The 27,301-nt window shown below is 55.6% G+C and overlaps 1 protein-coding gene across 1 annotated transcript in view; it reads left to right on the top strand.

The window, feature by feature from the left end:
* Positions 1-1,365: 1,365 nt before the first annotated feature.
* Positions 1,366-27,301, top strand: part of NUDCD3 (NudC domain containing 3) — a 33,116-nt gene continuing 7,180 nt past the window's right edge. Inside the window, exons 1-3 of the mRNA XM_032875059.1 lie at positions 1,366-1,398; positions 13,838-13,970; positions 25,601-25,744. Coding sequence (XP_032730950.1) covers positions 1,379-1,398; positions 13,838-13,970; positions 25,601-25,744 — 297 coding nt within the window. The 5' untranslated portion in view covers positions 1,366-1,378. The remainder of the gene's footprint in view (positions 1,399-13,837; positions 13,971-25,600; positions 25,745-27,301) is intronic.

A 27,301-nucleotide genomic window follows, 5' to 3' on the forward strand; every position in this document is an offset into this window, starting at 1 on the left:
GGCCTTCTGCGCTGGGCAGCACCCCTGCCTCTGAGAGCCACCCCTCAGCTGGGACTTTCCTCTGCAAGGGTGGGGTGACCTGCTTCAGGGTTTCTTTAACCCATGGGGAGTTAAGGTCGTATCTGGATGAACTTTGGCTGGAGATTTTCCGGAGACAAAGCTGTCGGGTGATGGTGCGGGAGCAGCGAGTGTGCTGCTCTGCAGGTGACCTTGCCGTGGGCGTGCTGAGGACGCTTGGGAGGGTCATGTTTGTCCTCATGTTAACATTTTTGTATGAAATTTCACAGCAGTTTATGGTATATATATTTTTTTAAGATTTTATTTATTTATTTGACACACAGATCACACGTAGGCAGAGAGGCAGGTGAGGGGGGGAAACAGGCTCCCCGCTGAGCAGAGAGCCGATGCGGGGCTCGATCTCAGGACCCTGGGATCATGACCTAAGCTGAAGGCAGAGGCTTAACTCACTGAGCCACCCAGGCGCCCCTGGAATATGTTTTTTTAAGATTTTTAAAATTTATTTGACAGGGATCACAAGTGGGCAGAGACTCAGGCAGAGGGAGAGAGGAGGAAGCAGGCTCCCCACTGAGCAGAGAGCCCGATGCGGGGCTCGATCCCAGGACCCTGGAATCATGACCTGAGCCCAAGGCTGACGCTTAATCTGCTGAGCCACTTAGGCACCCCTGGAATATGTTGTTTGTAAGCAAAATATGTCCAGGTCTTTGATGAAATTGCTGGACATGTCCTCCAGGACACAGGCACCGTACAGTTCTCTGTGTCTCCCTCTCCCCGTGTGTGTACATAGGTCTGTGCAAGACTCCTGGCTCACGGGCGCCTGGGTGGCTCAGTGGGTTATAAGCCTCTGTCTACAGCTCGGGTCATGATCTCAGGGTCCTGAGATCGAGTCCCGCATGGGGCTCTCTGCTCAGCAGGGAGCCTGCTTCCTCCTCTCTCTCTCTCTCTCTGCCTGCCTCTCTGCCTACTTGTGATCTCTCTCTGTCAAATAAATAAATAAAATCTTTAAAAAAAAAAAAGACTCCTGGCTCAGGGCCACGGAAGAACTCTCTCTTTGTACCTGCGCTGGCTGTGTTCGCGCTCCGCAGTGCTGAGGCATCTGCCTGGGAGACTGCCTGCTCAGCCGGCAGGTCAGGGCACTGCACCATTTGCTGTAGAAGCCCCAGCATCACGTGCTCATCCCAGGTGGGGGCGCCTTCCTCGCAGGCCCCAGGAGCTGCCGTGACCCGTCTGTCTGGGCTTGGCTCCCAGGCTTCTCTCCGTCTCTCTTATAGGCACTGAGGGCTCCACGAGTGATACTTGAGGGGCCTGCTGTGTGTGAACACGGACAGACAGCTGCATCCCAGCGCCCAGGACACCCAGCATGCTTCTCTCCTGCAGGAGGTGTGCTGGGCAGGCCGTGGGACCCGTGCGGGGGCCGGTAGACAGGAGGGCCCTCCCTGGGGGGCTGGAGTCTGGAAGGAGCGTTGGCGGGGGGCACCTAGGGAATGTGGTGCTGGGAAAGAGGGCACAGTTCAAGCAGCTTTGAAGAGACAGAGTTCTTCCAGCAGAGGAAAGCTGAAAGCCCTCCATGCAGGGCTTGTGGGAAGGCTGGTGGCCACCGTTGGGTGGTGGAGTCAGTTCCCAGGGAGTGTACTGTGCCTTGTATGAATGCAGTGCAAAGTGCAAATTGGAGTTTCCTCTGCACCCGGCACTTAAACTCTAGATCTTTCTTTTCCCCACAGAGTTGAAGCACTGGGTCCTTCTGTCCTTTATGTCCATGCGGCACTCCTGCTCTCTTCTCCTCGTTTGAGGAGGCTGGTTCTCTAACGTCCTTTGGGGAGAGGACAAGGGTCACTAGGCATCAGGGCTGAAAGCTGTTTTGTGTGTTTTGTTTTTTTTTTTCCTCGGGTCGTCTAGCTTTGGTGTTGGTGACATTACGCGTACCGCTGGGTGTCAGAAAGGGCCTGTGGCTAAGGGTGGTGTGCTCCGCCGACTGCCTGTGGGTCGGGGGGCCACGTCCTGACCGCCCGTCCTGAAGATTTGCCGCTGGGCACGGAGAGTGGGTTTAGGTGGTACTGAGACCTGCATGACGTTACCTTCACTTAGGCTGTGCCACTGTGGTGAGAAGAGACATGAGGTTTCCGACACCGTGATTTACCCGTGGCGTTTGCCTCTGTTCGTTGCTCCGGCACCTGGATTCTGGCCACTGCCCCTCTCTTGGGTTTGTAAATAAAATTCGTGAGCCTTCTTGTGCACTGCTTTCCTCTGTTGATCCTGCCGGGGATTTCATCATGTGTCTTGTCTCTGGTGATTTCCTCTGGTGGATTTTAGGAAGTTCTGTCTCCCTTCATGCCACAGCGTGGATGCACCATTGTCTGTGAAAGGGACCAAGACTGCCCTTCGATGCTGTTTGATTCCTTTAAAATGAACATCACTTGACATGGGTAGCTTCTGCCGTACACCCTTGCGGTCTTCAGCAGACGTCACAGTGAAACTGCGTGTAACTGGAGGGTTATTGCTGGTTTCCTCTCATGAACTGTGCTGCGGGAAGCTGGCATGTCGCGCTGTCTCAGCTTCCCGCTCCTCTCCCGCTGTATTCGCGCGCAGAAAGTCATCCTGGAGAGTTGGACACGATTCCGTGTGTCCTGAGATCGGTGGACAAGCAGGTATTGATTATGTGTATTGCATTTAGGAATGGCATCTTCCCGCTGTGTGCTACAGCTCGTGGAATGGAAGTGGTTATTTAATTATAAGAGTAATAAATGCAAGGGCGAGAAAATTTGGGAAACAAAATTGTTCAGGTTTTATCATGATTAGTATCTTGTCGAATTTCCAGTTAAAAACTACATTTACAATTTGTTAGATCGTTTTAACGTTAGAAAATCTTTGGCCACTGTAACAGGTGAGTCACAAATATGTATGTGTAAAAATAAATTCTTCCCCCAGTTCCTTAGCTGATGGTGGATAGTGCAGAGAACCTGTTCGTGCGCCTTTCTCACACTCGCGTGCGTGCAGACGGCTGAAAGCGGACCCCAGAGCCCGCACCACAGGTCCCTTCAGCAGGTGCGGCGACGTCCCGAGCGTAGTTACAGTGGTGCGCAGCCGTCGCTGCTCTCCGTCTTGTGCGTCGTTAGTACCCCAAGAAGAGCTTCCCTCCCCATTTCTCCCCTAACTTCCCAGTTCTAGGAAACCTCCAGTCTACTTTGTGTGTCTATAGTTTTGCCATTTTTGACAAAATCGTGGCATTTTGTGTACTTGGAGTCACGCCAGCTGTGGGCGGGGGTCTGGCTGCTTTGGCTCTGTGCAGCACCTGCCAGTTCGCCCGTATTAGTGGGAGGCGTCAGCACCTTGTTCTTCGTGCTGAGTCCTACTCCGCTGTGTGGACGCGCCACCCGGCTGGTGAAGGCCTGCTTTGCGCACATGCGGCTTGTCTGTACGAGGAGCAGTGCTGTATTTGTGTCTGTGGGGACACATGGCTCTGTTTTCTTGGGCGCAGCCCTGGCAGTGCATGGCGGAGTCCGACAGTAGCTCTGTGTTTAGCCTTTTGAGACGCCCTGAGACTTCTCCAGAGCAGCTGCACCTGCGCACCAGCGCCCGGTGGGGTGCCGGTTCCTCTGCAGCCTTGCCCACACTTGTTACTGTCTGTCGTTTTGGTCATAACCATCCTCGTGGTTTAGATCGGCATTACCCAATGACTGAAAATGTCGTATATTTTTTTTCATGTACTTATTGACCATTTGTACATCTTCTTTGGAGAAATGCCTGTTTGGACCTGTCACTCAGTTTTTAATTGGATCGTCATTTTATCCGTAAATAGAAGAGTTCTTTATATATTCTGGATGTGAGACCCTTTTCAGATAAATGATTTGCCAGTATTTTCTCCCATTCCGTGGGTTCCCTTTTTTCTTTCTTGACATTGACAAGACGCACAAAAATCTTTAATTTTGATGAGGTCTTATTTATCTCGGTTTTCTTTGGTTGCATGTGCTTGTGGTAGCCCAAGATTACCATGATCTACTCTTGTATTTTTTCCTAGACTTTTATATGTAACCTTCTGAGTTCGTTTCTGTGTGTGTGAGGTCATGGTCCGTATGGATGTCCGGTTGTCCCAGCATCGGTTGTTGGAAAGACTGTCATTTCCGTGTCCAGTGGACCTGGTTTCCTTGCTGAGAAGCCATTGGCCATGAACCTCCGAGTTTCTTTTTGGACCCTCGGTTTTATTCTGCTGAATCCTGTGCCTGTTCTGTGCTAATGCTGTGCTGTCGCAACTACTGCAGGGGTCAGAAGGCTGTGAAATTGGGACGTGTGAGCCTTCTAATTGGCCTTCCTTTTTCAAGATTGTTTGGGCTTTTTCTTTTCTTTTTTTTCTTAAGAGAGCATGAAGACTGTAGCAGGGGCGGAGGCAGACTCCAGCAGACTCCCCATGGAGCACAGAGCCCGATGCGGGGCTCGATCCCAGCACCCGAGATGATGGCCTGAGCAGAAATGAAGGAGTCAGAGATGCGCACCTGACTGCGCCACCCAGGGTCCCCTGTTTGGCTGTTCTGTCCTTGCATGTCCACCTAGGTTTCGGGGTCAGCTTGTCTGTTCCTGCCCAGAAGCCAGTTGCAGTCCTGACGGGTGCTGCGCTGGCCGTGGACCCGTCTGGGGCGCATTGCTGCCTTAGTAATGCTTGTCTTCCTGTCCGTGACCTTGAGGTGCCTGTTCTACTTGTTCTTCTTTAGTTCTTTCTGCCATGTTTTATTGCTTTTGGAGACTCAGTTTTGTGGGGGGTTTTTTGGCCATTAAATTTTTCCTCAGTATTTTATTCTCTCTTTTTTTTAGTGAGTTTATTTATGTCCGTAAGCTGTGCACCCAGCACGGGGCTTGAACCCAGGGCCTCGAGAGCGAGCCCGCACGCTGCACGGGCTGAGCCACAGGCGCCCTGGGTGCCGCCGCAGGCGGGAGGTTGGAGCGGTCTGCTCAGGTCGTTTGTCGCGACGGCAGAGAGACACGGTTGAGTTCTGCGTTGGTTTTGTGAGCGGCAGCTTTGCTTAACTCAACGCACTACCTTGAGTTAAACATTTAATAGATTGTTGAGGATTGGTGTGTGCACACCAGGTCGTACTCTCTGTAGACAGTTTTGCTGCTTCCCTCTGGCGAGTGCCTTTTACTCGTTAATTCTCCTGCCTGGTTGCCCTGCCTGGTTCCTCTCACTGAGCAGAGGTGCGGAGAGCGGGCCCCTTGTCTGGCCCCTGGTCCTGGGCCAGGGCTCAGACCCACCCCTAGGCGCACAGGCAGTGGGTGGCGGCTTGGGTGTCCCGTCCCTGTCAGGAACGTCCTCTAGCGCCTTGCAGAGGAAGTAACCCTGAGGGGAGCCCCCCTGAGATCCCGGTTTCGGGGGTCGTGGGATGAGGACTTGCGCAGTCTGCCCGTGACCGGGTGGGCCTCTGGTGCTGCCTGGAGGAAAGCCTGGGACCCGGGACGCCTGTGCGCGGCGGGGACCCCTCGCGCGGTGGCCCTGGCTCTGGGAGGGCGCGCCGGTGCGGCTGCCGCTCGGACGCCCGTCCCGCACGTCCACGGACGTTGCTGCGGTTCTTTCTGGTTCTCGCCTCCCGTCTCCGGCTCCCGCTTCCAGCGTCCCAGCCACCTCCTTCTGTGCTCCCTCTCTGCTTCTGTTCCGTTTCCGGGGAGATGCCTGCGTCTTTCCTCAGCTGCATCTGCTGGTCCTCGTGTTGAGTTGGCGTTTTCTTTGCTGTCATTACTCATTTCCACAAGCTCGTTGTTTTCGAGAGGGATCGTTGCCGCGGATCTTCAAGTACCATGCTGTTCTCGTTTCTGGGCTCGGTGTCGTCTTGCTGTGAGAGCGTGGACGCCTGCAGATGCGTCTCTGCCGCCAGTGCCCTTGCTGTTGTGGAGTGGGACGGGCGCCTCCTTCCTGGACACAGGCTCGCTCCCTCCCCGCACTCAGCCCACCTTTCTTTTGAGGGGCTCGTGTCCCGATTCAGCAGCCTTTGGGGGTTCTGTGGTATAAACTGGTTGCTTCTTAAGTCTGTTTTTCAATTTAGAAAAGAGTTTTTGAAACTTATCTTTGTTTTAACTTTGTGGTAACAGAATTTGAACTAAGAGTTCTTGACTTAATTTTTTTTAAATTTTAAAGCCTGAATTAAACCTTTTTCCTACTCTTGAGTGTGTCTCGTCTCTATATTTGTTTCTAATGCTTTCGTGTCGAGAACACGTGTTGTTTGCAGAACAAGATCAAATCCAGGCAAATTTAAAAGCAGTAGAACTTATTTCAGGATAATTGATTCTTTTTCATCTTTGTGGGATTGTGTATGAAGGAGGTTTCTCTACCACTAAATATGGTGGTTGTTACCTTGTGCTGATCCTGGAGAAAAGTTCATTTAATAGAAACCTTGTAGTTCCTCGTGTGCTTCCAGAATGGTGATGGCAGGCGTGTGTGTGCGGTGAGGGAGGTGTGTGCCGGGTCCAGGTGGCGAGCCAGTCCAGTCCCGCACGGCTCGCGCTCATCGGTCTAGGTTATGGGGCTCGTGCAGATGAGGACCAGGTGACAGAGCTGCTAGGAGAGCACAGAGGCTTCCTGGGGGCACCGGTTGATCAGCACGGCCACCCTCTTCGTGCCAAGTGCTTGGGTCCCCGGGCCCCCTGCCCCCAACCTGCTGTGCTGAGATCCCGTCTGTCCAGAGCCTCCACCAGGGCTGCTCTTGGTAGGATGCATCCGTCTTCGGGGGATTCAGCTGCTGAGCCTGCGAGGCTGGGGGGAGCTGACCCCAGGGTGCAAAAGCTGTCGTTTTGACGCGCGTGGTAAAGGCCAGGTGGGAGGCACGGGGGCGTGCGTCTTGCGACGTGGGGGACATGCGCGCTCCGAGTCGTAGCACAGACACGCTGAGGAGGACAGCTCTTCACGTGTGTCCGGCAGTAGAGCTTGGTGTCAGGTGTGCGGTGATGGCTGGAGGCAGGGCTGCCGCAGACCTGAACCGCAGGGAGTCGTGCCCTGTGTGTGGGACGTGCAACGGACAGAAGTCCAGTGGGGCAACACGATGTGCCGGGGCCCGTGCCGAGTTCTTGCTCGCCCACGCGGCTCAGACCTGCCGGTGGCAGCCTTTCCGCAACCCCCGGAGCCCTGTGCCCCGCCTCATCCCCCGGCTCTCACGTCTTCCCTCCCACTGAGGCCTGGACCTCGGAAGACCCACCGCCCTTTCCAGCCTCTGCAGCATCCTTTCTCCAGCGTCTTCCACTTTACCTGTCATGGCAGTGACGCCTGCCCTGGCTCTGCCAGTGTGGCACTTTGCGGTTCTCGAAGCTCGGCCCACCTGCAGCAGGCTGGGGGGTCAGCGCCCTGCCGTGTCCGTCTGTGTGCGTGCAGGTGTGTGTACCTCGTGTGCTGGCACGTGGCAGCCCCAGAAACCGCTGCGTGCCCTGCTGGGCTGACACGGCTGGCAGTGGCTCGCCTCCAGGACAGCCCCCTAGAGGCCTTCCAGATGGCGGTGTGGGCTGGGGGCCCGCCCGGGTCTGGGCGCCACAAGGCTCCCGGTGCAAGGAGCGGTTTGGAGGCTACAAACCGCGGTCAGCGGACATCTGAGGGAGACTGGACGGCTCCGGGGACACCGCTGTCTGGAAGGTGGGGGAGGCCAGGGATGGAGCTGAGACACCCCACTGGTGTCCTGGGGGGTTTGGGGCAGCGCCGGCTCTCATACTGGGGCTCCATGGTTTGCGTGTCACCCGGACCGGGCCTCCTGCCGGCGGGGCTTCTCTGCATGTGCTGTGTGCGTTTGGCCCCGGGGCTGTGCTGTGGGCCGTGTCCCTTCGGCAGGGGATGTGGGGTCCGGTGGTGTCCCCCATGTGTGACCGTTTCTCCGATGGGCATTGTGTTCTGTCGAGCATTGCGATGGGAAGGCTGGTCGGGGCTCGTCTGAGCTTGCTAACGGGTAAGAGTCGAGCGTTCTGCACCTGACGCGCTCCTGGCGTGCGTTACCTCGTTTTGTTGGGAGGTAGGAGTTTTACACGCACGTGCTCGTGAAACGTTTGGAACGCTCTTTCCCTTGTTCAGGTAATTAATGTGATTTCAGAAAAAGTCTCACCTGACAAGCTTCCCCTTCAGGGAATGAGCACCGCGTGCAGTAAATACCGACGAGGTTTGTGTTGGCGACGGCTGCGCACGTGGTCACAGGTGCTCCTGTGATTCGCAGTAAACCTATCAGATTGGTCATGGTCATATTATGGCGGACATCACCTACCTTGCCTCATTTCTCTTAGGTAAAGAATCATCTGGGATTTTTAAATTGTTCTACAAAATTAAAATGTTAAAAGCAGATTATCGAAATATACTTGTTACTAGAATTTTGTATGAAGTCCTGACGGTGGTGGGCAGAGTCCCTGCCGGTCCTTCTGGACGTCTCAGCCTTAACACTGTCTCTGTCTTCACGTGGGCTTCTGGTACGCCTGGTCAGGGCTGAAGTGGGAGCAGGCGTGAGCAAGGATGGACACAGGCTGGTGACTGGGGGACCTAGGGATCAGAGCCCAGGAGGGGCCCTGGTAGGCCATGGGAGGGCCCCCAGCGAGGGAGGGCCCAGGAGCCGTTTGATTCCAGAGATGGGGCTTGTGTTAAACAGACATCATGAGGAACGTGTGAGGACCACTTACACACCGGGAGAAGATGTCTGTGAGCTGTGAAGCCGACAGAGTTCTCCTCCCGTGATTATAGAGTCCTGCTGCAAACCAGGGATAGCGCCAACAGAAGCCGTGGCAGCAGTGTCACAGAGGTGAGAGGACATGGCCAGGAAGCCTGGGCACACACAGGAACGTGAGTGCAGGTCGCACTGAGACACTGTTCTGTGCACTCGGTGGGCAGAGGCCCCAGGGGTCGGTGGGACCCCACACAGGCACACTGCAGGGGCTGTCTCATGGGGCGGCCTTGGAAATCCACAGGCGAGGTCTCTTGGCGGGGTGCTTCCCCCACCGCCCGGGTCTCTGGGTCCTCCGCTGGGTGCACAGCCAGGATAGACCCCCCCCACCCGGCCCCTGACTTTCACAATTCCGTGAAAAGAGAGAACCGCACCGTCCGTGCCCACGAAGCTTCCGTCTGCTTCCGCACCTGGCTTTCTCAGTACCTCATCCATCCTTATGTGCCCCGACTTGGTTTTGGTTTTGGTTTTGATAGGACAAATCCAGAAATCGTGAAACTTCACCCATCCAGACTTCAGTAAAGTAGGCCCGAAGCTTAATGTACTTGCTGTGACCTTCTGATGGTCGCCCACTGCCCAGGCTGTGTCCAGTCTTCCGTTGCCGCGTGGTGCCTCGTCAGTGGCTCTTCTCAGATGCGCTTTCTGGCAGCCCCAGCGTGCTGTGCGCTTGCTGCGTCTTCTGAGCCTCCGGGTTTAGAATACTTCCCCTCCCTCTTTAATCTCTTGCTGTTTGCTTGTAAAGAAACTTGGAGCTTGGGGCGTCCGGGTGGCTTAGTCGTTAAGCGTCTGCCTTTAGCTCAGGTCATGATCTCAGGGTCCTGGGATCGAGACCCACATGAGGCTCTCTGCGCGGCGGGAAGCCTTTTCTCGCTTTCCCACACCCCCTGCTTGTGTTCCCTCTCTCACGGTGTCTATCAGATAAATAAATAAAATCTTAAAAAAAAAAACAAAGAAACTTGGAACTTTTCTTAGATTTCCTGCGTTCTGGACTGGGCCACGAGTGCGTTCACAGTTCTGATGACCTTGTTCTCTGCTCCTGTCCCCGGACCCTGCCAGGGGTAGTGGGTTTTAGGCCCGGCGCTGGGGACTGTCACAAAGGTGGGGCCATCGCAGGAAGCGCCTGGTGTCTGGCATTGTGGACATGCGTGCTCTGGACCCTTCTTTGGGAAGACCCCTACCCCCCTCGTCAGCCCTTCAGCCGATGGCCCCCGAGCACGGCTGCGCAGAGTCAGGTTTCCAGTGCAGGCGACGAAATGGTGACTTTCTCATGCTGGTCTGCATTCTTCATTTGCTGTCTGGAATCCTTGTAGAGGGACAAGGCTTTCTGAAATTCTGGCCCCTGTAGAACGGTTTTATTAATTTTCAAATGGAGCTGTACTCTGGATGTCAAGGGGCTGATGGGGTTTTGTTTTAGGAGCTTATGGACCTTTGGAGACATCACATGTTTCAGTCTTCTGCGGACCTTGTTTTTTGGCGGGGGAGCAGAGAACCTTAAGCAGGCTCCACGTCCAGCGCGGAGCCCGCTGTGGGGCTCGGTCTCACAGCACTCAGGCGCCCTGACATTGTTCTCTTTAGATTTTCAAATGGTCTCATCTTTGCCAGCAGGAGCCCCTTGGGGGCTCATGTGTCCCTTTCTCGGGGCCTCCTCGTCTTGCGTGGTGTCCTCGCTCGGGCTCTGGTCCCGGTAGGACACAGGCCGCTCCTGCTGGGAAGACTGAGTGGTGCTGGATGCTGACCTGGCGATGCCAGGTGGAGAGAACAGAACTGAGGCTGGATTGTCGAGAGGGAAAGGGTAAAGCACGAGCATCTTAGGATGTGCAGTGTGTCTCCCCAAGTGCCCTAGAGGGCCAGGAGGCCTCCCTTCCTTGTGAAAGTGGCTGGGCCAGACGGTCTTTCCAGGCAGGAGTGCACTGAAGAGGATGGCAACAGAGTGTGAGGCCCTTGGTGACCCTTGCAAGAGGGGACAGTGGATGTCAGGGAGGCTCCTGGACCTCATGGAGCTGGGCCTGGAGTAGGGCACCCCACGCTGTGGGCTCTGCTGCCCCAGGAGCTGGGAAGAGGTGGCGGCTAGAGAGGCACCTGCAGGGGTTGGGGGAGGAGGGTGGGCGGGTGCTGCTGGGAAGGGAGGCTGTGAGCAGGGTGGGCCTTCCTGGAGCCCCCCAGGTTGGTCACTGTACACACTGCAGTCCGACCTTTCCTTTCCAAGCTGCACGGTGAGCCTGGTGGTCCCGTCTCAGGGCCACTTGCAGGAGGACGTGGCCGGCAAGGGTGGGCTCACCTCTTCCAGCTTGTGGAACGCAGACACCCAGAGAAGAATCCCTGGGTTCGCACGTGCTGTGGCTCCTGTCCGGGCGGTGGATGTGGTGGGAGAGATGGAGCTATCGGGGAAGGGAGAGATCTCACTGCTTAAACATGCACACGCTCCCCATGACCCCCCCCCCCACGTGTGTGCACGTGCACACGCTCAGGTCCCGGTCCCTCCCACTAGGTGCACTCCGGGGAGCCACCTGCACTCCCAGAAGCTGGGGACGGGCGTGAGGATGGCCCCCGGCTGCCCCGTTCATACAGCGGTCCCCATTCTCTGTGCGCGCTCGAGCCTCTGCTCAGACGCCTTCATGCTGGGTCTGCGGCCCCTTTCCCCACCGTGTCTCCTCCTGGCCACTGCTGTTCCCTCCTGGGGGAGGAAGGAGGCCCCCAGGTGCCTCCACGCACCGGAGCCCATGTGGAGGGAGGGGCTGAGCAGAGCTCCCACCTGTGCAGGCCAGGGAGCCTGGCCTCATTTTTCCTTTAACACCCGGTCAGAAGCCTGTCATGGGGCTGATGGGCTTCTCGGATGTGGGCGCTGTGGGGAGGCCTGCCTGCTGTCTGCACCCTGGCTGCTGACTCACTCTTCCCCTCCCCTCTCCCCACCCCCAGTGTACTCAGAGGCAGCTGCAGGGGTGTGGCTACAGGCCCAGTAGGGATGACAAGGCGAGTGGGGCCCAGAGCACCTGCACATGACAGGAGGCTTATTTTTACACATCGTTGGCTGGAAATAATCAACTTTATTTAAAGAGAATGTGGATTCCAAGTGTTAAAAAAAGCACCCAGCCGTGTGCCCGGCTCCGTGGGGAGGAGGCTGCAGGTCTGCTCAGGGCGAGCCGGCCAGGGGCCCGCCTAGCTGCCCGGCCTGCAGTGCTGCGTGGCCAGAGCCCCTGTGTGGGAGCCCGGCTCTGGGTCCACGCCTTCGGCACAGCCCCACTGGCAGGAGCCCGCTTGAGCAGGTGTGGCCCTGTGACGTCTCTGGTGGCATCTGCTGTCCTTACTCTTGAGGGGTCGTGGGGACCCCAGCCGGTGCAGGCTCTGCGCTGGGTGTGGGACGGAGCCTGCCCTCCACTGAGAGGTCCTGGGGTTTATGTCTGGATTTCTGCCAAGTACGAAGCCACGTTAGCCTTTATTTTGTGTGTATCTTCGGTATGTGTTTTAGTAGCGCTGGTGATTTTATTATTTGTACACGCAGTTGAAAAGGCCGTGTGGGAAGGCCGCGCGGGGAGGATGTCTGCCGGAGCTGTTCTCTGCACACTCGAGCACGTCTGCCTGATGCGAGCTTTCGAGCCGCAGCGGGCGCTAGAGCGGGTTGGGGTGCAGGTGCCGTCTCCTCGGCCCTGTTCCAGCTGCGGGGACGCCGGCAGGCTGATGCGAGAGCTGCCCGGTAGTGGGCTGCAGGGCGGGCGGCTGCCTGCCGTCTAAGAGAGCTGTTTTTCTCGCGATCAGACATCTGTGTTGCCAGGAGCTTGGGTGAGGCCTAAAGGTACGGAGAAGAAAGGCGGAGTGCTCGTGGCCTCCATGCCCAGCGTGCCTGGCCGTGACCTGTCCTGCCTCTTCCACTTTGCTCTCTACGGCTCCTTCCTGAGCTTCCTTCCAGGCTCTGGGGAGGGTCGTCCTGGTCTCTTTCAGCCCCGTGGCCTGCGGGGCTGACGTTCCCGCCGTCGTCCCTCTGTGTGCATCTTCGTGTCCTGGTGAGGCACAGGTCGGCTCAGGGCCCCGCTGTCCTCATTGTCGCTTGGAAGTGAGGTGCATCCTGAGGTGCTGGAAGTTAGGACAGCGTCGGATTTGAGGGGGTCACATTTCAGCCCCTAATGGGAGCCAGCTAGTAACCCCACGGGCTGGGCGGTGTTGGATGCCCAGGCTCGTGTATAAGGCGTGTGAGGCGTACCCACAGGAGGTAAACACGTTCTCGTCCTACAGCTGTGGCCTGAAAAAGTGCGTCCCTGTGAACCGCCACCTGGCAGAGGCGAGGGCCTGGCGGGGCGCGTGCGCTGAGCCTTTTCCACGTGTGCGCACGTGCACTGCCGAGACCCTCGCGATGCCGCGTCTCTCCGCGGGGCGTGGGGCTGCTGGCCGGGCTTCCTTCCGAAGGGCTGGGGACGGTGGCCAAGCCGCGCCGGTCGTCGGGATGGCCGCCTCTGTGACTGGGCTTCTGTCTCTCGCTGGGGCGTTAAACTCGCTGTGGTGGGCTCGTGAGTCCACACTTACTGTGAACGTGCTGTGTTTGCCGTGCTTAGCGCCGTTCGGTTTCACGGCAGGCTGTACTGTATTTTGTTGCACCTTGGCCGGGCCCGTGTGCGCGTGCGCTGGGCCGGCCCGGCAGATCCAGGGGCACAGTGGGTGGGTTTCTGGGCAGCCCGTGGCTCGGTATGTTGCCCTCGCTGCGTGCTCTTTCCCAGGAGAAAGCCGGGGCTGTGGTGGGTTAGGGCGGGAGCTGAGCAGCCGTGGGCTGAGGTGGTTGTGCTGTGCTGTGAAGAGAGGCCCTGCTGAGCAGGTGGCACGAAAGCAGGAGCCTGGACTGGTCACGGCGGCCCTTTGGTGAGCGGCGGGCCTGGTCGGGGAGCTTCGGGAAGCCCGGCAGGTGCGGCGTGCTGTGGGCTGTGGCTGCGGATGCTGTCCCCAGCCCTAGGGTGCTGCCCTCAGGGGCTTCTCTGCGGTGTCCCTCTGTCCCCACAGTTTCCTGGGAAGCCCGAGTAGGAGGGTCAGGACCTGTGCCGCTCAGGCGGAGCATCTCGGGAGCCGGAGACGGCGTGTGGTCGGGGCCTGCGGGACTCCCGCGGGTGGTGTGCGGCAGGGGCCGCTGGCGTGGGGCGGAGGCCGGGCGCATCTCACCTGTCGCTCTTCCGCAGGAGGCAGGAGCAGTTCCAGAGAAACCCCGACAGCTACAATGGAGCCGTGCGCGAGAACTACACCTGGTCACAGGACTACACCGACCTGGAGCTCAAGGTGCCGGTGCCCAAGCACGTGGTGAAGGGCAGGCAGGTAACCATGCGGCTCCTCCGGCTTCTCCGCGCGGCCTCTGTCTTCGGGCACAGGCATCGGGGGTGGCCGCCCTGTCTTCCAGACGCGCCCGCCAGCACTGCTGGGCTGCGTGGGTGCACCTGGTGGCGGGCGGTTTGGGGCCGCTGCTGTCCTGTGGGTCATTTGTTGCACGGGTCTTCGCGGGAAGCGCCCCAGAAGACGCAGGGTGGTCGTTACGCCCGTCTCACAGCGGGAGAAGATGATGTCCCGAGCAGGGACCCCTGGGCTCTGTGGTGGCATGTGGCCACCCGGTCCTGGCTCTGTGGGGCTCCCCCACGGACCGGTGGTGCTCACAGCTCGAGGTGGTCTCCCCACCTCCGGGAGCGAGAGTAGAAATGTGATCTTTCAGCGGGAGGCGCGTTTACTCGTAAGTAGGTGGGCTTCACTTTAAAGGGAGAAGCCCCCCGTGGTCTGTGGAGCAGGGTGAGCGGAGAGCGTTCTCACGCCCGTCGGCTGGGGCGCGTCCTTGCTGCAGGCGTCGCACGAGCCTGCGGCCTGCGAGGGGAGCGGCGCCTGCCACGTTCCATAGGCGGGACAGTGAGGCCGAGGGCCCGCTCAGCCTCCCGAGTTGACATCGGGAGCATACCATGTCCCCCACTCTGGCCTGGCCCGGACACTGAGCGTGCCAGAGCGTGTCTGGGTGGCCGTGGCTTGGGTGAGGCCGTGGTTGGCGCAGGGGTGCGCAGAGGCCTCCAAGCTCGTGCTGCTTTCCCACGTGTCCAAGCACCCCGGTGGCTTCGTTCCAAGGGATGGTCCCAGAGCACGTGAAACGGAGCTCCTGTGTGAGTTGCGTCTGTGTTTTCTGGAAACGACTGCCACGTGAAGTGGCACCAGCTCCTTCTGGTCTGGATGTGTGTGAACCAGGCTGGGCGGTGCGCGGCCCTCCAGTTCCCCCATCTCTGCGTGCCGACCCCACACTGCCGGGCTCCACCTGGAACGGGCCCGCCCTGGGTGCCGGAGTCTGCCTCCCGCCAGCGTCTGGTGAAGGCGGCCCGTTCTGCTGCACGGGCCTCGTGGCTCCATGTGGATGTGGCTGGCTGTCACGGCACTGTCCCTCGTTTCCCCCTTCACCCCTCTTCCCACCCTGTCCGAGGAGCTCTCACCAGGGTCAGTGACCCTGATCAGGTGGACTTTGGGATCCGAAGCAAGACCTGGCGACTGCGGGTCGCCTGCACGGGGTCTGGCTCTGCTGACCCTGTCCCCTCTGGTGCTGATAGGTCGTGCCGGCTGGTGCAGGCGGCCTTCCTGGGGAGCGCTTTGCCCGGCCTTTTCTGCGGGTGTGTGGGGGCAGTGCTGATCCAGGCTCGCTTTTCGGCGGGGCTGCTTCGCGCACGGGTGAAGGCACTGTGGAACGTGCTGCTGACTCCGCTGACTTACGGTCTCCTGACCCATCCGCGAGCCTCTGGCGCTTCTCCAAAAGAGTTTTTGTCAGACCTGGCCCAAAACTCGTGAATTTCTGTTGGCTCTCCCACCGTCCTTTCCACCAGGTGACGGCAGTGTGTCTTCCTGACTCTGCTCTGCCGCGAGCTGTGTATCGCGGGGTTCCTGCTGCCCTTTACCACGTCGCCCCAGGGACAGGCCATTGTACCTGGGGGTCACATCCACCCTTCCTGCCGTGGGGGTGGCCTGAGCTCTGGGATGGTGCACCCTCGCTCTCACCAAGGGCAGCCCCGGGCTTTGCTTGTTCCCGCAGGAGACACTCACAGGGCCCGTGGTGGCCCCCAGCACTCGGGCGACATGGCCGCTCTGCAGCTGACGTCCGTGGGGCTCGGGCGGCGACTGTCGGCAGCGGGGGGGGCCGTGCGGGGTGGTCTGCGCTGGCTCAGGACCGGACCCCTTCCTGCCGACGCTCTGTGGTGCCCAGGCCGTGCCCTGGAGGCCATGGTGGACGGTGACCCAGTGAAGGTGTCCCGGGCCGGCCGCGCTCCCGGTGCTGACGGCGCCGCACGGAGGGGCCGTGTCCGCGTGAGCGCGATGCCTGCTGCCAGCCTGTCTGGCGGCCCCTGTCTGATGTACGGGCAGCCGCCTCCTTCAGGGCCGTCCTGTCAGGTCAGTGGGGCGTCTGGTCTTAGCCGGGGTGCGGCTGACGCGTTGGGGTCAGACATGCCGCTCAGCGATTCGATCCCAGTCTGCGGCCAGTCTGGCGGATGCCTGTCGCCTTGCGCGGGCGCGGAGTCTCTCCTGAGACCAGGACGCTCGGGATTTCGTCTCTGAGTTACTCCCACGTGGCAACCTGCTCCTAAAACTCTGTGGTCTCTCATTGTTTTAGTGATCTGAGCTTTTTTTTTTAAAGATTTATTTATTTGACAGAGATCACAAGCAGGCAGAGAGGCCAGCAGAGAGAGAAGGGGAAGCAGACTCCCCGCTGAGCAGAGAGCCCGATGCGGGGCTCGGTCCCAGGACCCTGAGATCATGACCTGAGCCGAAGGCAGAGGCTCAACCCACTGAGCCACCCAGGCGCCCCTGATCTGAGCGCTTTTGCCATGACTCACTTTAAACTTGGGAATAGGTTTATTTTGTGTGTCTTGGCTTTTGCTGGTCTCAGGGTTTTTTCCTCTGAGTCCCGGCGTTCCTCCGGACTGGCTGCCTTCCCGCTCTCCCCTGAGGTGCCTGTCACAGCTACCTGGGAGCAGTGTTCATTTTGGGGTTTTGTCTGTGGCACCTGTCAGATGTCATCGTGACAGCAGCTGTGGTCACGGGCGCTCGGGGACGAAGTCACACTGGTGGGTGGGGGCGGCAGGGGGCGGACCACGTGCTCACGAAGGGCCCCCGCACCCATCCCCGCAGCAGCAGAGCGTCGTCTCTCCGGGCCGGGTTCTGTGGCAGTGGCGGACAGGAGAGAGCGTGTGCGGGAGGCGTCCCGCAGCCCGTCGCTGGCCACCCGGGGAAGAGCTCACGGTGAAGGTCTGGTTTCGTGTGGGAGAGAGACACAGTCTGCTGTGCTAAGGAAAGTGGCGTCCCTGTCCTCGGTGCAGAGCGGGGGAGAAGGAGCTGCGTGGACACCACAGGCGTCGCCGTGTCGCCCGTGTCGGCTGGGGCCGGGTGGGACCCTGGCCAGACCCTGGCCTGGCACCAAGTCCTACCATTGCGGTGCCTGGACGCCGGATCCCAGAGGTGGGGGGTCTAAACCTGTCCCGCTGGTGCCGAGGCCGCAGACCGTCTGGTAGAACGGTGGCAGAGTGGGGACTGGGACCCTGCCGGTCCGCCTGCGGCCTTTTGGGGGACAGTGTCACGGCGTTGCTGCAGAGTCACGGCCGAGTAGCCGAATGACGGGCAGATCCTGTCCTCCTCAGCGCACTGCTTCCTGCCGCAGTGGGGCTGGTCTTTGCCAGCGGGCGACGTCCTGCCAGCCGGGGGGGCTCACGGCTGTGCCTCACGCCGTCTGTGTCTTCGCAGGAACCTTCCAGAACAGCGCTCAGGCTTCTGGCATGTCTTGTACGGCACTGCTTTGCCCCTGAGCTCAGGGCAGCGGGTGGGGTTTGTCTGGAAGCTCCGAACCCCAGTTCCCGTCCTGGAGGGTGTCGGGAGAGCTGGCCTCAGGCGCGGAGGCTCCGGACTCCTGTCTGCTGCGCTGCGCTCGGCGCCCAGGATGTTCGTCTCTGCAGAGCGCTGGCACAGGTGGCCGAGCGTGTCTCCCCTGCGCCCGCCCTCTTGTCCTCTCCCAGGGCCCGCCCCGACCCCAGCATCATGTGTGAGCTGCTGGGACGTTCTGGCAAATGACACGCATGAGACCAAGTAGGAGCGTGTGCTGTCGCTCACTCCCCGCCCCCAGCGCGATGACGTGTTTCTGCCCCCGTTCCCATTGCAGGCCACGCTGGGCGGCTCCAGGCTCGGGCACCTGCTGCCATGTCCCCGTGCTTGAAGCAGGTCTGCTCAGGCTGCTGGAACCTCGCGGGTGCCCCGAGCCCACAGCCCCTCGCACCCAGGCTCCCGTCTGCCTCTGTCCCTTCTGGCAGCAAGCTGGGCACGAACCGAGTCCCCTGGTGATTGGCCCTGAGGCTGTTTCAGCCTTCCGCCGTTACAGACAACAACACAACGAATGCCCTTTAATGAATTTTATTTTGGGGGCTCCTGCGTGTTTTAGTCGGTTAAGTGTCTGACTCTTGGTTTCAGCTCAGTTCGTGATCTCAGAGTCGTGGGGTCAAGCCCTGGGTCGGGCTCTGCACCCAGCGGGGGTCTGCTCGAGATTCTTCCTCCCTCTTTCTCTGCCCCCTTCCCCCCAACTCACACATGCACACTTTCTTGCATTCTCTCTCTAAAACAAATCTTTTTATTTGTATTCCTATTTTTAAAAAAGATTTTATTTATTTATTTGAGAGAGAGCGCACAAGTGGAGTGAGGAACATAGGGAGAAGCAGGCTCCGTGCTGAGCAGGGAGCCCGATGCAGGGCTCGATCCTGGGATTCTAGGATCATGACCTGAGCTGAAGGCAGACGCTTCTCCAACTGAGCCGCCCATCACCCCATAAATAAATCTTTTTAAAAAAAATAGGTCTGTTCAAGTCCTTTGACTTTCTAAGAAATTGGATTGTCTTTCTGTTGAATTTTAAAAGTCCTTTTTAAGTGTAAATATTATACTGTTGTTAGATAATTTGCAAGTATTTTCTTAGTCTCCATGAGTTGTGTTTTTCCTTTTTTTTTTTTTAAGGATTTTATTTATTTATTTATTTGTTTATTTACTCACTTAGAGAGAGGGAGAGCATGCCCAAGTGGGGGGCAGAGGGAGAAGCAGGCTCCCCGCTGAGCAGAGAGCCCAACATGGGGCTCGATCCCAGGACCCCAGGATCACTGACCTGAACCAAAGGTGGACGCTTCACTGACTGGGCCCCCCAGGCGCCCCTCTTTTTACTTTCTTAAGAGATGGTGTTTTTTGAAGCACAAGAGAATTTTTAGTTTTGATAGGGTCTAGAATTTATTTATTCATTTATTTTTGGTTGCTCGTGCTTATCTAAGAAACCATTGGCTAATCCAAGGACATGGATGTTTACATTTTTGTTTTCTTCTAAGACTTTTATAGTTTTAGCTCTTACATACAGATTTTTGATTAATTTTGAGTTCAGTTTTAGACAAGGTTTAATGGAATTGTCTAACTTCACTCTTTGCATGTCAGTATCCATTTGTCATAGATGCATGTATTAGAAAGGATAGTCTTTCCCTCACTGAGTTGCCTTGCCACCCTTGCTTAGAATCAATTGACTGCGAATCTGTAGGGTTATTACTGAATTTTAAATTCTGTTCCGTTTATCTGTACGTCTATCCTTATGCCGTTGCCACACTGTTTTGATGATTGTTTCTTTGTAGTAAGTTTTGACATTTTTGTTCTTTTTTTTCCCCTCTCCATGAGTGCTTTCTTTTATGTTAAATAACAGTTTTCTAGTGTGGTATTTTATTTATTTTTATTATTACTTTTTAAGATTTTTTTTCTTTTTTTTAGAGTGAGAGAGCATGCCAGGGAGGGGCAGAGGGAGAGAGAGCATCTCCAGCAGATTCCCTGCGAGTGTGGAGCCCAAGTGGTGCTCAATCCCAGGACCCCTGAGGTCATGCTGTGAACTGAAATCAAGAGTTAGGCACTTTTTTTTTTTTTTTTTTAAGAGATTTTAGTTATTTATTTGACAGACAGAGATCACAAGTAGGCAGAGAGGCAGGCAGAGAGAGAGGGAAGCAGGCTCCCCGCTGAGCAGAGAGCCCAATGCAGGACCCCAGGACTATGACCTGAGCCTAAGGCAGAGGCTCTAACCCACTGAGCTACCCAGGTCCCAAGAGTTAGGCTTTCAACCGGTTGAGGCACCCAGGCACCCTGGAGAGTATTTTAATTCTCTCATCTTTTTTTTTTTTTTAACTATATTTTTTGGTTATTGTCTTAGTGTTTTCTCTGGGATTACAATCTATTTCATGTTTCAGATCAATACAACTTAATTTTAATGTGTACCCGGAATTGGCTTTTATATGATAACTTCTGTTCTCTGTTCCTGGTGGTACAGTTGTTTTAAATTAAACAGGAGAGAAAGAGTTAACACAAGGTACACTTACCCTGTCTTTTATATTTATCTTCACCAGCACTTTCTAGTTCTTCACATGGATTCAAGTTACTATCTAGTGTCCTTTCATTTCAGCCTGAAGAACTTGCTCTAGTTTCTTGCAGGGGTTACGTAAGAAAAGATAGGCTTGTTAGGGATGAATCCTCTCAGGGTTTTGTTGTTGTTGTTTGTTTGTTTTTTAAATCTGCAAATACTTAATTTTTCCTTCATCTTTGAAGGATAGTGTTGCCTTATGTAGAATTCTTTGCTGACATGCCTTCCCATCATCCTTTGAATACTCCGCCCACTGCTTTCTAGCCTGCATAGCTCGTTCCTTCCTTTTTTTTTTTTTTCCCATTCTTTTTTTCTCAGTCTCTTTCTTTAAAGATTTCATTTATGTATTTGAGAGGTAAAAAGAGAGAACATGAGAGGGGAGCAGGGGTGCACAGAGGGAGAGGGAGAAGCAGTCTCCCCGCTGAGTAGGGAGCCCCACGTGGGGTCATGACCTGAGCCAAAGGCGGATGCTTCACCAGCTGAGCCACCCGGACACCCTGGCCCATGTGCTTTCTCATGACAGGTCAGCTGTTACCCGTGTTGAGGAGCCCTGCTGTGTGAGAAGTTGCTTTTCATCCTACTTCAAAGATTCTTTCTTTGTCTTTAGCTTTTTTGACAGTTTGATTTTGATCGTCTAGGTCTTGATCTCTTTGAATTTATCCTACTTGGCATTCATTGAGCTTCATGAATGTGTGTTTTCAGTCATTTTTTTCATACATTCTTTCTACCCTTTCACTTTCCTCCCCATCTGTGGCTCCGTTGTGCGCGTTGTGCTTAGTGTGTCCCTCAGGTCTCTGAGGCTCTGTTCATTTTTTCTGTTCCTCAGATGGAGTAATCTCATTTGTCTGAACTTCTGATTTCCCGATTCTTTCTTCTGACTGCTGTGATTTACCTTTGAGACCCTCACGTAGATCTTCTGCTTCAGTTTTTTTACCCAGTTGCTTTTAAATTCCAGAATTTATATTTGGTTCTTTTAAAAAAAGTAGTGTCTATTGCTTTATTGATATTCTTCATGAGATGCTATTCTCATACTTTCTTTTAGTTATTTACACATGGTTTTCTTTAGTTTTTTGAGTATATTTATAATAGCTGATTTATAGACTTTCTACTAAGTCCAGATCTAGACTTCCTTGGGGACAGATTTTATTGTTTGCTTTTGTTTCATGTGTATGGGCTATCTTTTCTTATTTTAGTGACTCTTTTGTCATTTTTTTGTTGAAAATTAGCATTTTAAATAACAGCGTGGCAACTCTGGAACTCAGATTCTCCCTTTTCCTCATGGTTTGTTGCTGTTGGTACTTGATGTGATTGTTCTTGGTTTCTTTGATGACTCTTCTGAACTAATTTTATAAAGTCTGTATTCTTTATTGTGTGTGGTCAGTGAAGTCTCTACTTGTTGAACTTAGTGATCAGCAAATGATTGGACAGACTTTGTTAAACACCTAGAACCAGTGAATTTCTCTCCTAAGGGACTCCATTTACGTATTAGGGCCTGCCTTTAACACTTAGCCTAGCAGTTGAAAATTTTGCCTTAGCCTCCACTTGCGCATGCTGAGTCTCAAAGTTGGCCAGTGGTGAGAGGTTAGGACCTCACCGAAGGGCTTTTTCTAAGCCTACACATGGTCTGCACATTCATGTGTCTCAAGTTTTCAGAATCTCCATGGATATTATATTCCACAACTTTTCCTTTTATTTGCCTCAGCTGTTATCCACTATTTCAGTCAGCTGTGAAGTTAAAATACTTGCCTCTAATTGTTTTCAACAAACACTTCTTGGGGAAAAAGGCTTTTCTGAGTCCATTTAAAAATAGCCTAACAAGTGGGGTCTTCTAGGGAACCATCCCACAGCTCAGGTAATCAGAGTTCTTTGGGAATGAAGCTTTGAAGGAGCTCTAGGTCCTTTGTGCTCCCTCTGATGGCTGCCAGGCTGTACTGGGAATGTGGATTACCAAGGGGCTAGAGAGTGAGAATGGATCTAGGGCTAAGTTAAAATGTCATAAAGCTTGTTTTTCATGAATAAATGCTCTCTGGGTTCCTGCAAACCTTTGGTTAGTTTCCAAAGTTCAGAAAAAGTACATATTGACAGTTTTTGCCAATGTTCTTGTTGCTTTTTTGAAAGAGAGCTTTTTTGAAGGTGTTACTCTACTATTTTCATTTTTGGATCAGGAATTTCTTGGGTAGCTTTTTGTTTTCCTGGTGTTTCTTGCTTTCTTTTTAACTTGTAAAAAATAGTATCCTTTCATCGTAATGTCCAAATCACCCAGACTCACTAGTACAGTGTAGTTGTCTAGAATGGCTTGTCCTGAAGTCCTGTCACCTCTGATTCCAGTCTGGACCAGTTGTGTTTCAGTTCTGTTGTATAGCTCCCATCCTGGAGCTTCCATTCACTGTACTTCTAGATTAAATTCAGTGTTTTGGATCCCTTTTGGATCTTCCTTTCACACCCAGTTTTATTAAGATATAATTGACATATAACACTGTATTAGCTTTAGGGTATAACATAAGGCTTTAATATCTGTATTGCAGAATGGTCCTCATGGTAGGATTTGTTACACTTGTGACTGTACGTAGAGTTTTGTGTGTGTGCGATGAGAGTGTCGGAGTTCTTCTCTCTTAGCAGCTTCTGCATGCGTGGTGTACCGTGTTGTGAGCTGCTGTCACCATGCTGTGCAGGAGGTCCAGGCCCCACTGACCTTCTTACTGGGTGTTTGTGCCTTTGGCCCTCTTCTCCCCTGGTCTTGCTCTGGTTTGTTTTTTTCCCTCATTTTGCTGGGCTGTTGCCTCAAGGAACTTTTTCAAGGTACGTTGTAAGTAAGGGATTCTTGAATGTCTTAAATTGTAGTTATTTTAAACTTCCCCATATTTCATGGTTTGGGTGTGAATGCAAATCTAACTTCAAAAAAATTCTCCCCTTAGCAGATCGAAGGTATTGCCTGCCTTTCGTCCTGTGTCCGGTGTTACTGTTTCTAGAGATCTCTTCTGTTCAGGTTCTTGTGAGTAAACTTTTATCCTGGTCTTTGGAATTTTTAGGGCCATAGTTTGGATTCTTGGTGTTCTGAGCGCATGCACCTTGTGTGCGTCGTGTTTCGGTCCTTCTGCACAGCTCTTGGTGCGCTTTTGTCCTAAGGCACGTTTTCCTCCACTCGGGAGCATTGTCTTATTGCTGGATGGTTTCCTGCCACCCTCCCCACCCTCTCTGCCCGGATCGGTCCTTGTCTCTACCTTTATGTTTTTTGACTTTGTTTTCCAGTCTTTTTTATTTTTTAAGATTCTGTTTTAGCCTCTGTATATTTAATTCTAAGTGGTGTGTGTATGTGATTGTTCTATTTTCATATTTCATTTTAGTTCCATAGTCACACCTCTCACACCTCCCTGAGGATATATACTGGAAATACTTTAGAATTTCCTTTTTTCCTATTCATCCTGTAGTCTTTGTTTTTTGTTTTTTTTTTTTTAAGTCTTTGTTTTTTAATGTTGCTGGTTTAAGGATGCCTTTCTTAATTCCCTGGTAGTTTTTTTGTTTTTTTGTTTTTTTTTTAGTTAAAAAATATATCTTCTCTATTCTTTTGAGTAGGGGATGGTGTTGATGGTTTCTCCATTATGTATCCTGAGGTCTGCTACTCTACGGCTGCTGAGAGCTGAGGGGCCGACTGGCTAGCCTTATGTACAGCACATGGGGGCGACCACCCGCGCAGTCCCCTCAGACTGCTGGTTGGTGTCTCTGGAGCACAGCCCCCGTCAGTCTGTACCACAGTGGGGTACTATCCCTTCTGATGGGGCTGCGATAGCTGTCCCAGCGCTGACTCTGAGCGGGTCTGCTCCCGTCCTCCCTACCTGCCGACCGCCAGCCGGAAGCCCCTCGCAGCTGAGGCTTCCAGATGCAGACCAGCAGACCTTTCGCCCGTCCCTGCTCTTCTCCTTGTCTCATTTCCTCCTCCCTCTTCCTCCCTTGCATTGTCTGAGGGCGGTTTTCTCTTTGTGCCTTGTTCCTGTCGTTTCTGTGGGTCACAGAGGCTGGGACACACACGATCACCCTTCCCAGAGTGACATCTCGAACTGGAAGCGTCTCCTGTCTGGGCCCCCTTTGGTGCTTTGGCTCATCCCCTGTTGTGCAAGCCTTGCGGTGTGAGAAGCTTGCCCAAATTTGGAAATGACCGTGTTATGTAAAGTTGGCTGGGAGGATTTTATTAAAGTGAGCTTGCTTCTGGGGCGCCTCCACCGCACATCCAAGTTCATGGTCAGGGACACCGTCTGGGAGTGTGCCAGGCTGCTGTTGAGTTGGCCGTGGGATGCCGAGTAAGCTGCGTTGGGCCTGTGTCCTTACAGAGCCAGCCGAGTGAACGGGACACCCGCAGAGGTGGGGTGAGGGGGCAGCTGTGCCCACAGGACACCCCTGCCCCGGGTTTGGGCGCACTGTGGGCCGTGGGTCACTCCGCTCCATAGGAGCTCTTTCGTCCCCGCCCGCTCAGTCCAGGAGCTCCTGCTGTCTTGCCAGAGAGCCGCCTGACGGTGCCGACTCCAGAGCTGCAACCCTCCACGGCCCATCTTCCACGGGAGGGCATTTGCAGTGCAGTTAGGCTGCGGGAGCTGAGCTCCAGTCCTCCGGAACTTGGAGAGTTCCTGCTCAGTGCCGGACGAGCGTTCAGCGAGCACTTACCAAGCCACGTGGGAGGGTCGTCTCCAAACAAAAGCAGATGGAGTGCCCCCCCCCCCGCCCCATAGGCCTGAGTTCTCCCTTCCAGTGTCTGTTCGGGTAATGCACGCATTATGCAGATGCTGTCATAAAAAGATTCTGTGGTATAGACACACATTTTAGAGTTTAAAAAGAATTGAAATGGCGTAGCGACGAGTTCTGCGTTCTTTCCTCTTCCAGTTACTGACCTGACGGACCTCCAGGGGTTCACGAGCTTTGGACGCTGCCAGCCAGGGTCCCAGCAGGTCCCAGTGTGGTTGTGGAGACAGATGACAGGGAAGAAGGGAGAGACTGTCCAGGACAAGTGTCCCCAGTGAGAGGATGGTGAACTGAGAGGCTGGGTTTTTCAAGAACAGGGTGCCGGCCTCACTGTCCCCGGGGAGGGCACAGTGGCTCACGGCTGGAGACCGGGCAGGCATGTGGGGGTTCGGCCCTCCTGGGCATCCTCCGGGGCTGTGCTGCTGACGAGGCCTGACAGCAAGGTGGGGGTAGGAGGCACCCCCACACCTGCACCAGCCATGCTTGCTTTCCGCCATGGGCATTGGTCTCCCCTTTGGAGAAGGGATTTCCTTGGAAAACCAGCAGTTTTCCCTGTGTCGTCATTGCGCATGTTGAAACAGAACTTCCAGTAACATTCTCTTGAAGGAGACGGCGGTGTGCGGGCTGCTGCCGTGCTTCTGGGTGGGTGGGACGCTCTTCGTCCAGAATGCCCATGGGTCCCCAGGACGGCCTTGCCTCCCGCTCCTCTGTGGTATGCAGCCAGGTCCTGCTTGGGAATGTGCCGGGCGCCACCGTCCCAGCAGAGTGACTCCCTTCTGCTCCGTTCCAGGTCTCGGTGGCCCTGAGCAGCAGCTCCATCCGGGTGGCTGTGCTGGAGGAGGATGGGGAGCACGTCCTCATGGAAGGGAAGTTCACGCACAAGGTCAACACTGAGAGCTCCCTGTGGAGCTTGGAGCCCGGCAAGTGCGTCCTGGTGAGTATGGGCATCGGTGCTGGAGCTCAGGGAGGGGGTAGGGGCCGCACCACCGCGAGGCCTGGATTCTCGCTGTCTGGGGTACAGCTCGGAGGCGCCCTTGCTGGCCTCGGCCCCGTGGGGTCGCAGCAGGTGGTTCTCTGGAGTGGAGCCGTTGTTAAGGTGAAGTGCCTGGTCCTCCGTCCTTGCCCCCCATGGTGGCCATGCGTGGTGACCACGGCGGAGCTCCTGCGTGGTCACCCCCAGAGCGTGGCTGTGCCTGCGTGGGATGCCCCCTCAGTCCCAGAGGCTTCCGCTTGCCCGTGACCTGGTTACATCTGAGGCAGAACCAAATGAGTGAAAAATTGAAAGGCAGATCGGATTTCATGGACGTCCTCCCGGAGGGTGCAGAGCCGGCAGGTTCACGCAGACGGGCTCATTTGACAGAGGGGAGCTCAGCGACCCGCGCTCCTTGGGGCTGCAGAAGCCAAGCAGAGAGCTCTCTAGTGCTCCCGTTCCAGGCGTCTTCGGTGGCCCCGTGCCTCTCCTTAGGGCCTCACGCGCAGTCTGCTGAGAGGGTGCAGGTCGTCAGGGACAGACCAGGTCAGGTCCGTGACAGAACCTCAGGGTTTCACACAGACCCACTCCTCACATGCGCTGGAAGCAGGGAAAGGAAGTTTCAGTTTCACGTTCGCGGGCCGGGCGCCCGCGGGGAGGGGTCTGCCGTGCAGGGGTGCTGGGGAGTGCTCACGGGGCCCTCTGCGTGATGAGGACACCAGGTCGTGGGCACAGGCCAAGTCCACCTGCTCTTGTTCTCAACCTTGCTTTGTGCCCAGTCCTGCCCTCCGAGGCCCCTGGTCCTCTCTGGGGGAGTGGGACAGTCGTCGTCTCTCGCTATCACGCCATGCCTCCGTGTCCCCCAGTACACCTGAACCGTTCCCATGTTCCGGCCCTGTGGCCAGTCGTATCTCAGGGCCCTCCCGCCTGCAGAGTGCTTGCACAGGCCTGGCCTGCCTTGTGCTTCATGGGGTTGTGGGAGGTAAAGTCAGGGTCTCCTCACTGCCGCACCCCAGCCTCCCAGCGGCCAAAGGCTCATCCCATCCTAGTGGAGCTGCAAGACCCGAGATCCAGGGTGCTGCTGCCCGCGGACAGGGTGGGGGGTGGCTCCCGAGCAGCGCCCCCGAGGGAGGCCCAGGGGCACCCGGTCGCTGTGCGCCCATGAGGAGTACATCTGGGAAGCCAGCAGCACGCTGTCTGCTGTGGCACCACTGCCAGGATGTGTGAGGCGGCAGCCCTGCGCACATGGGCTGGCCGCGCGCTCGCTGGTGCTTGAGGCTCCCGGCCGTTGCCCTGGTGGCCGTCAGGGTCGCCGCCCGCTTACTGTCTGTTACCGCTGTGGGATCCCTGAGCTCGTCTGGTCCAGCCTTCGGTTGGTAGAGATGACTTGTGACTTCGTCACGGCCGTGTTGCCATTTTCTGTGTTTTGCGTGTGAGTGCCTGGACACGGCTGTGGCTCGTGGCAGATGGTGAGCTCCTTGTCACCTGGCTGCCACTTCTGAGTGCACTTGGGGCCCGTTT

Source organism: Lontra canadensis, unplaced genomic scaffold (assembly GCF_010015895.1).
Source record: "Lontra canadensis isolate GAN:19392208 unplaced genomic scaffold, GSC_riverotter_1.0 scaffold54, whole genome shotgun sequence".
Classification (NCBI taxonomy): domain Eukaryota; kingdom Metazoa; phylum Chordata; class Mammalia; order Carnivora; family Mustelidae; genus Lontra; species Lontra canadensis.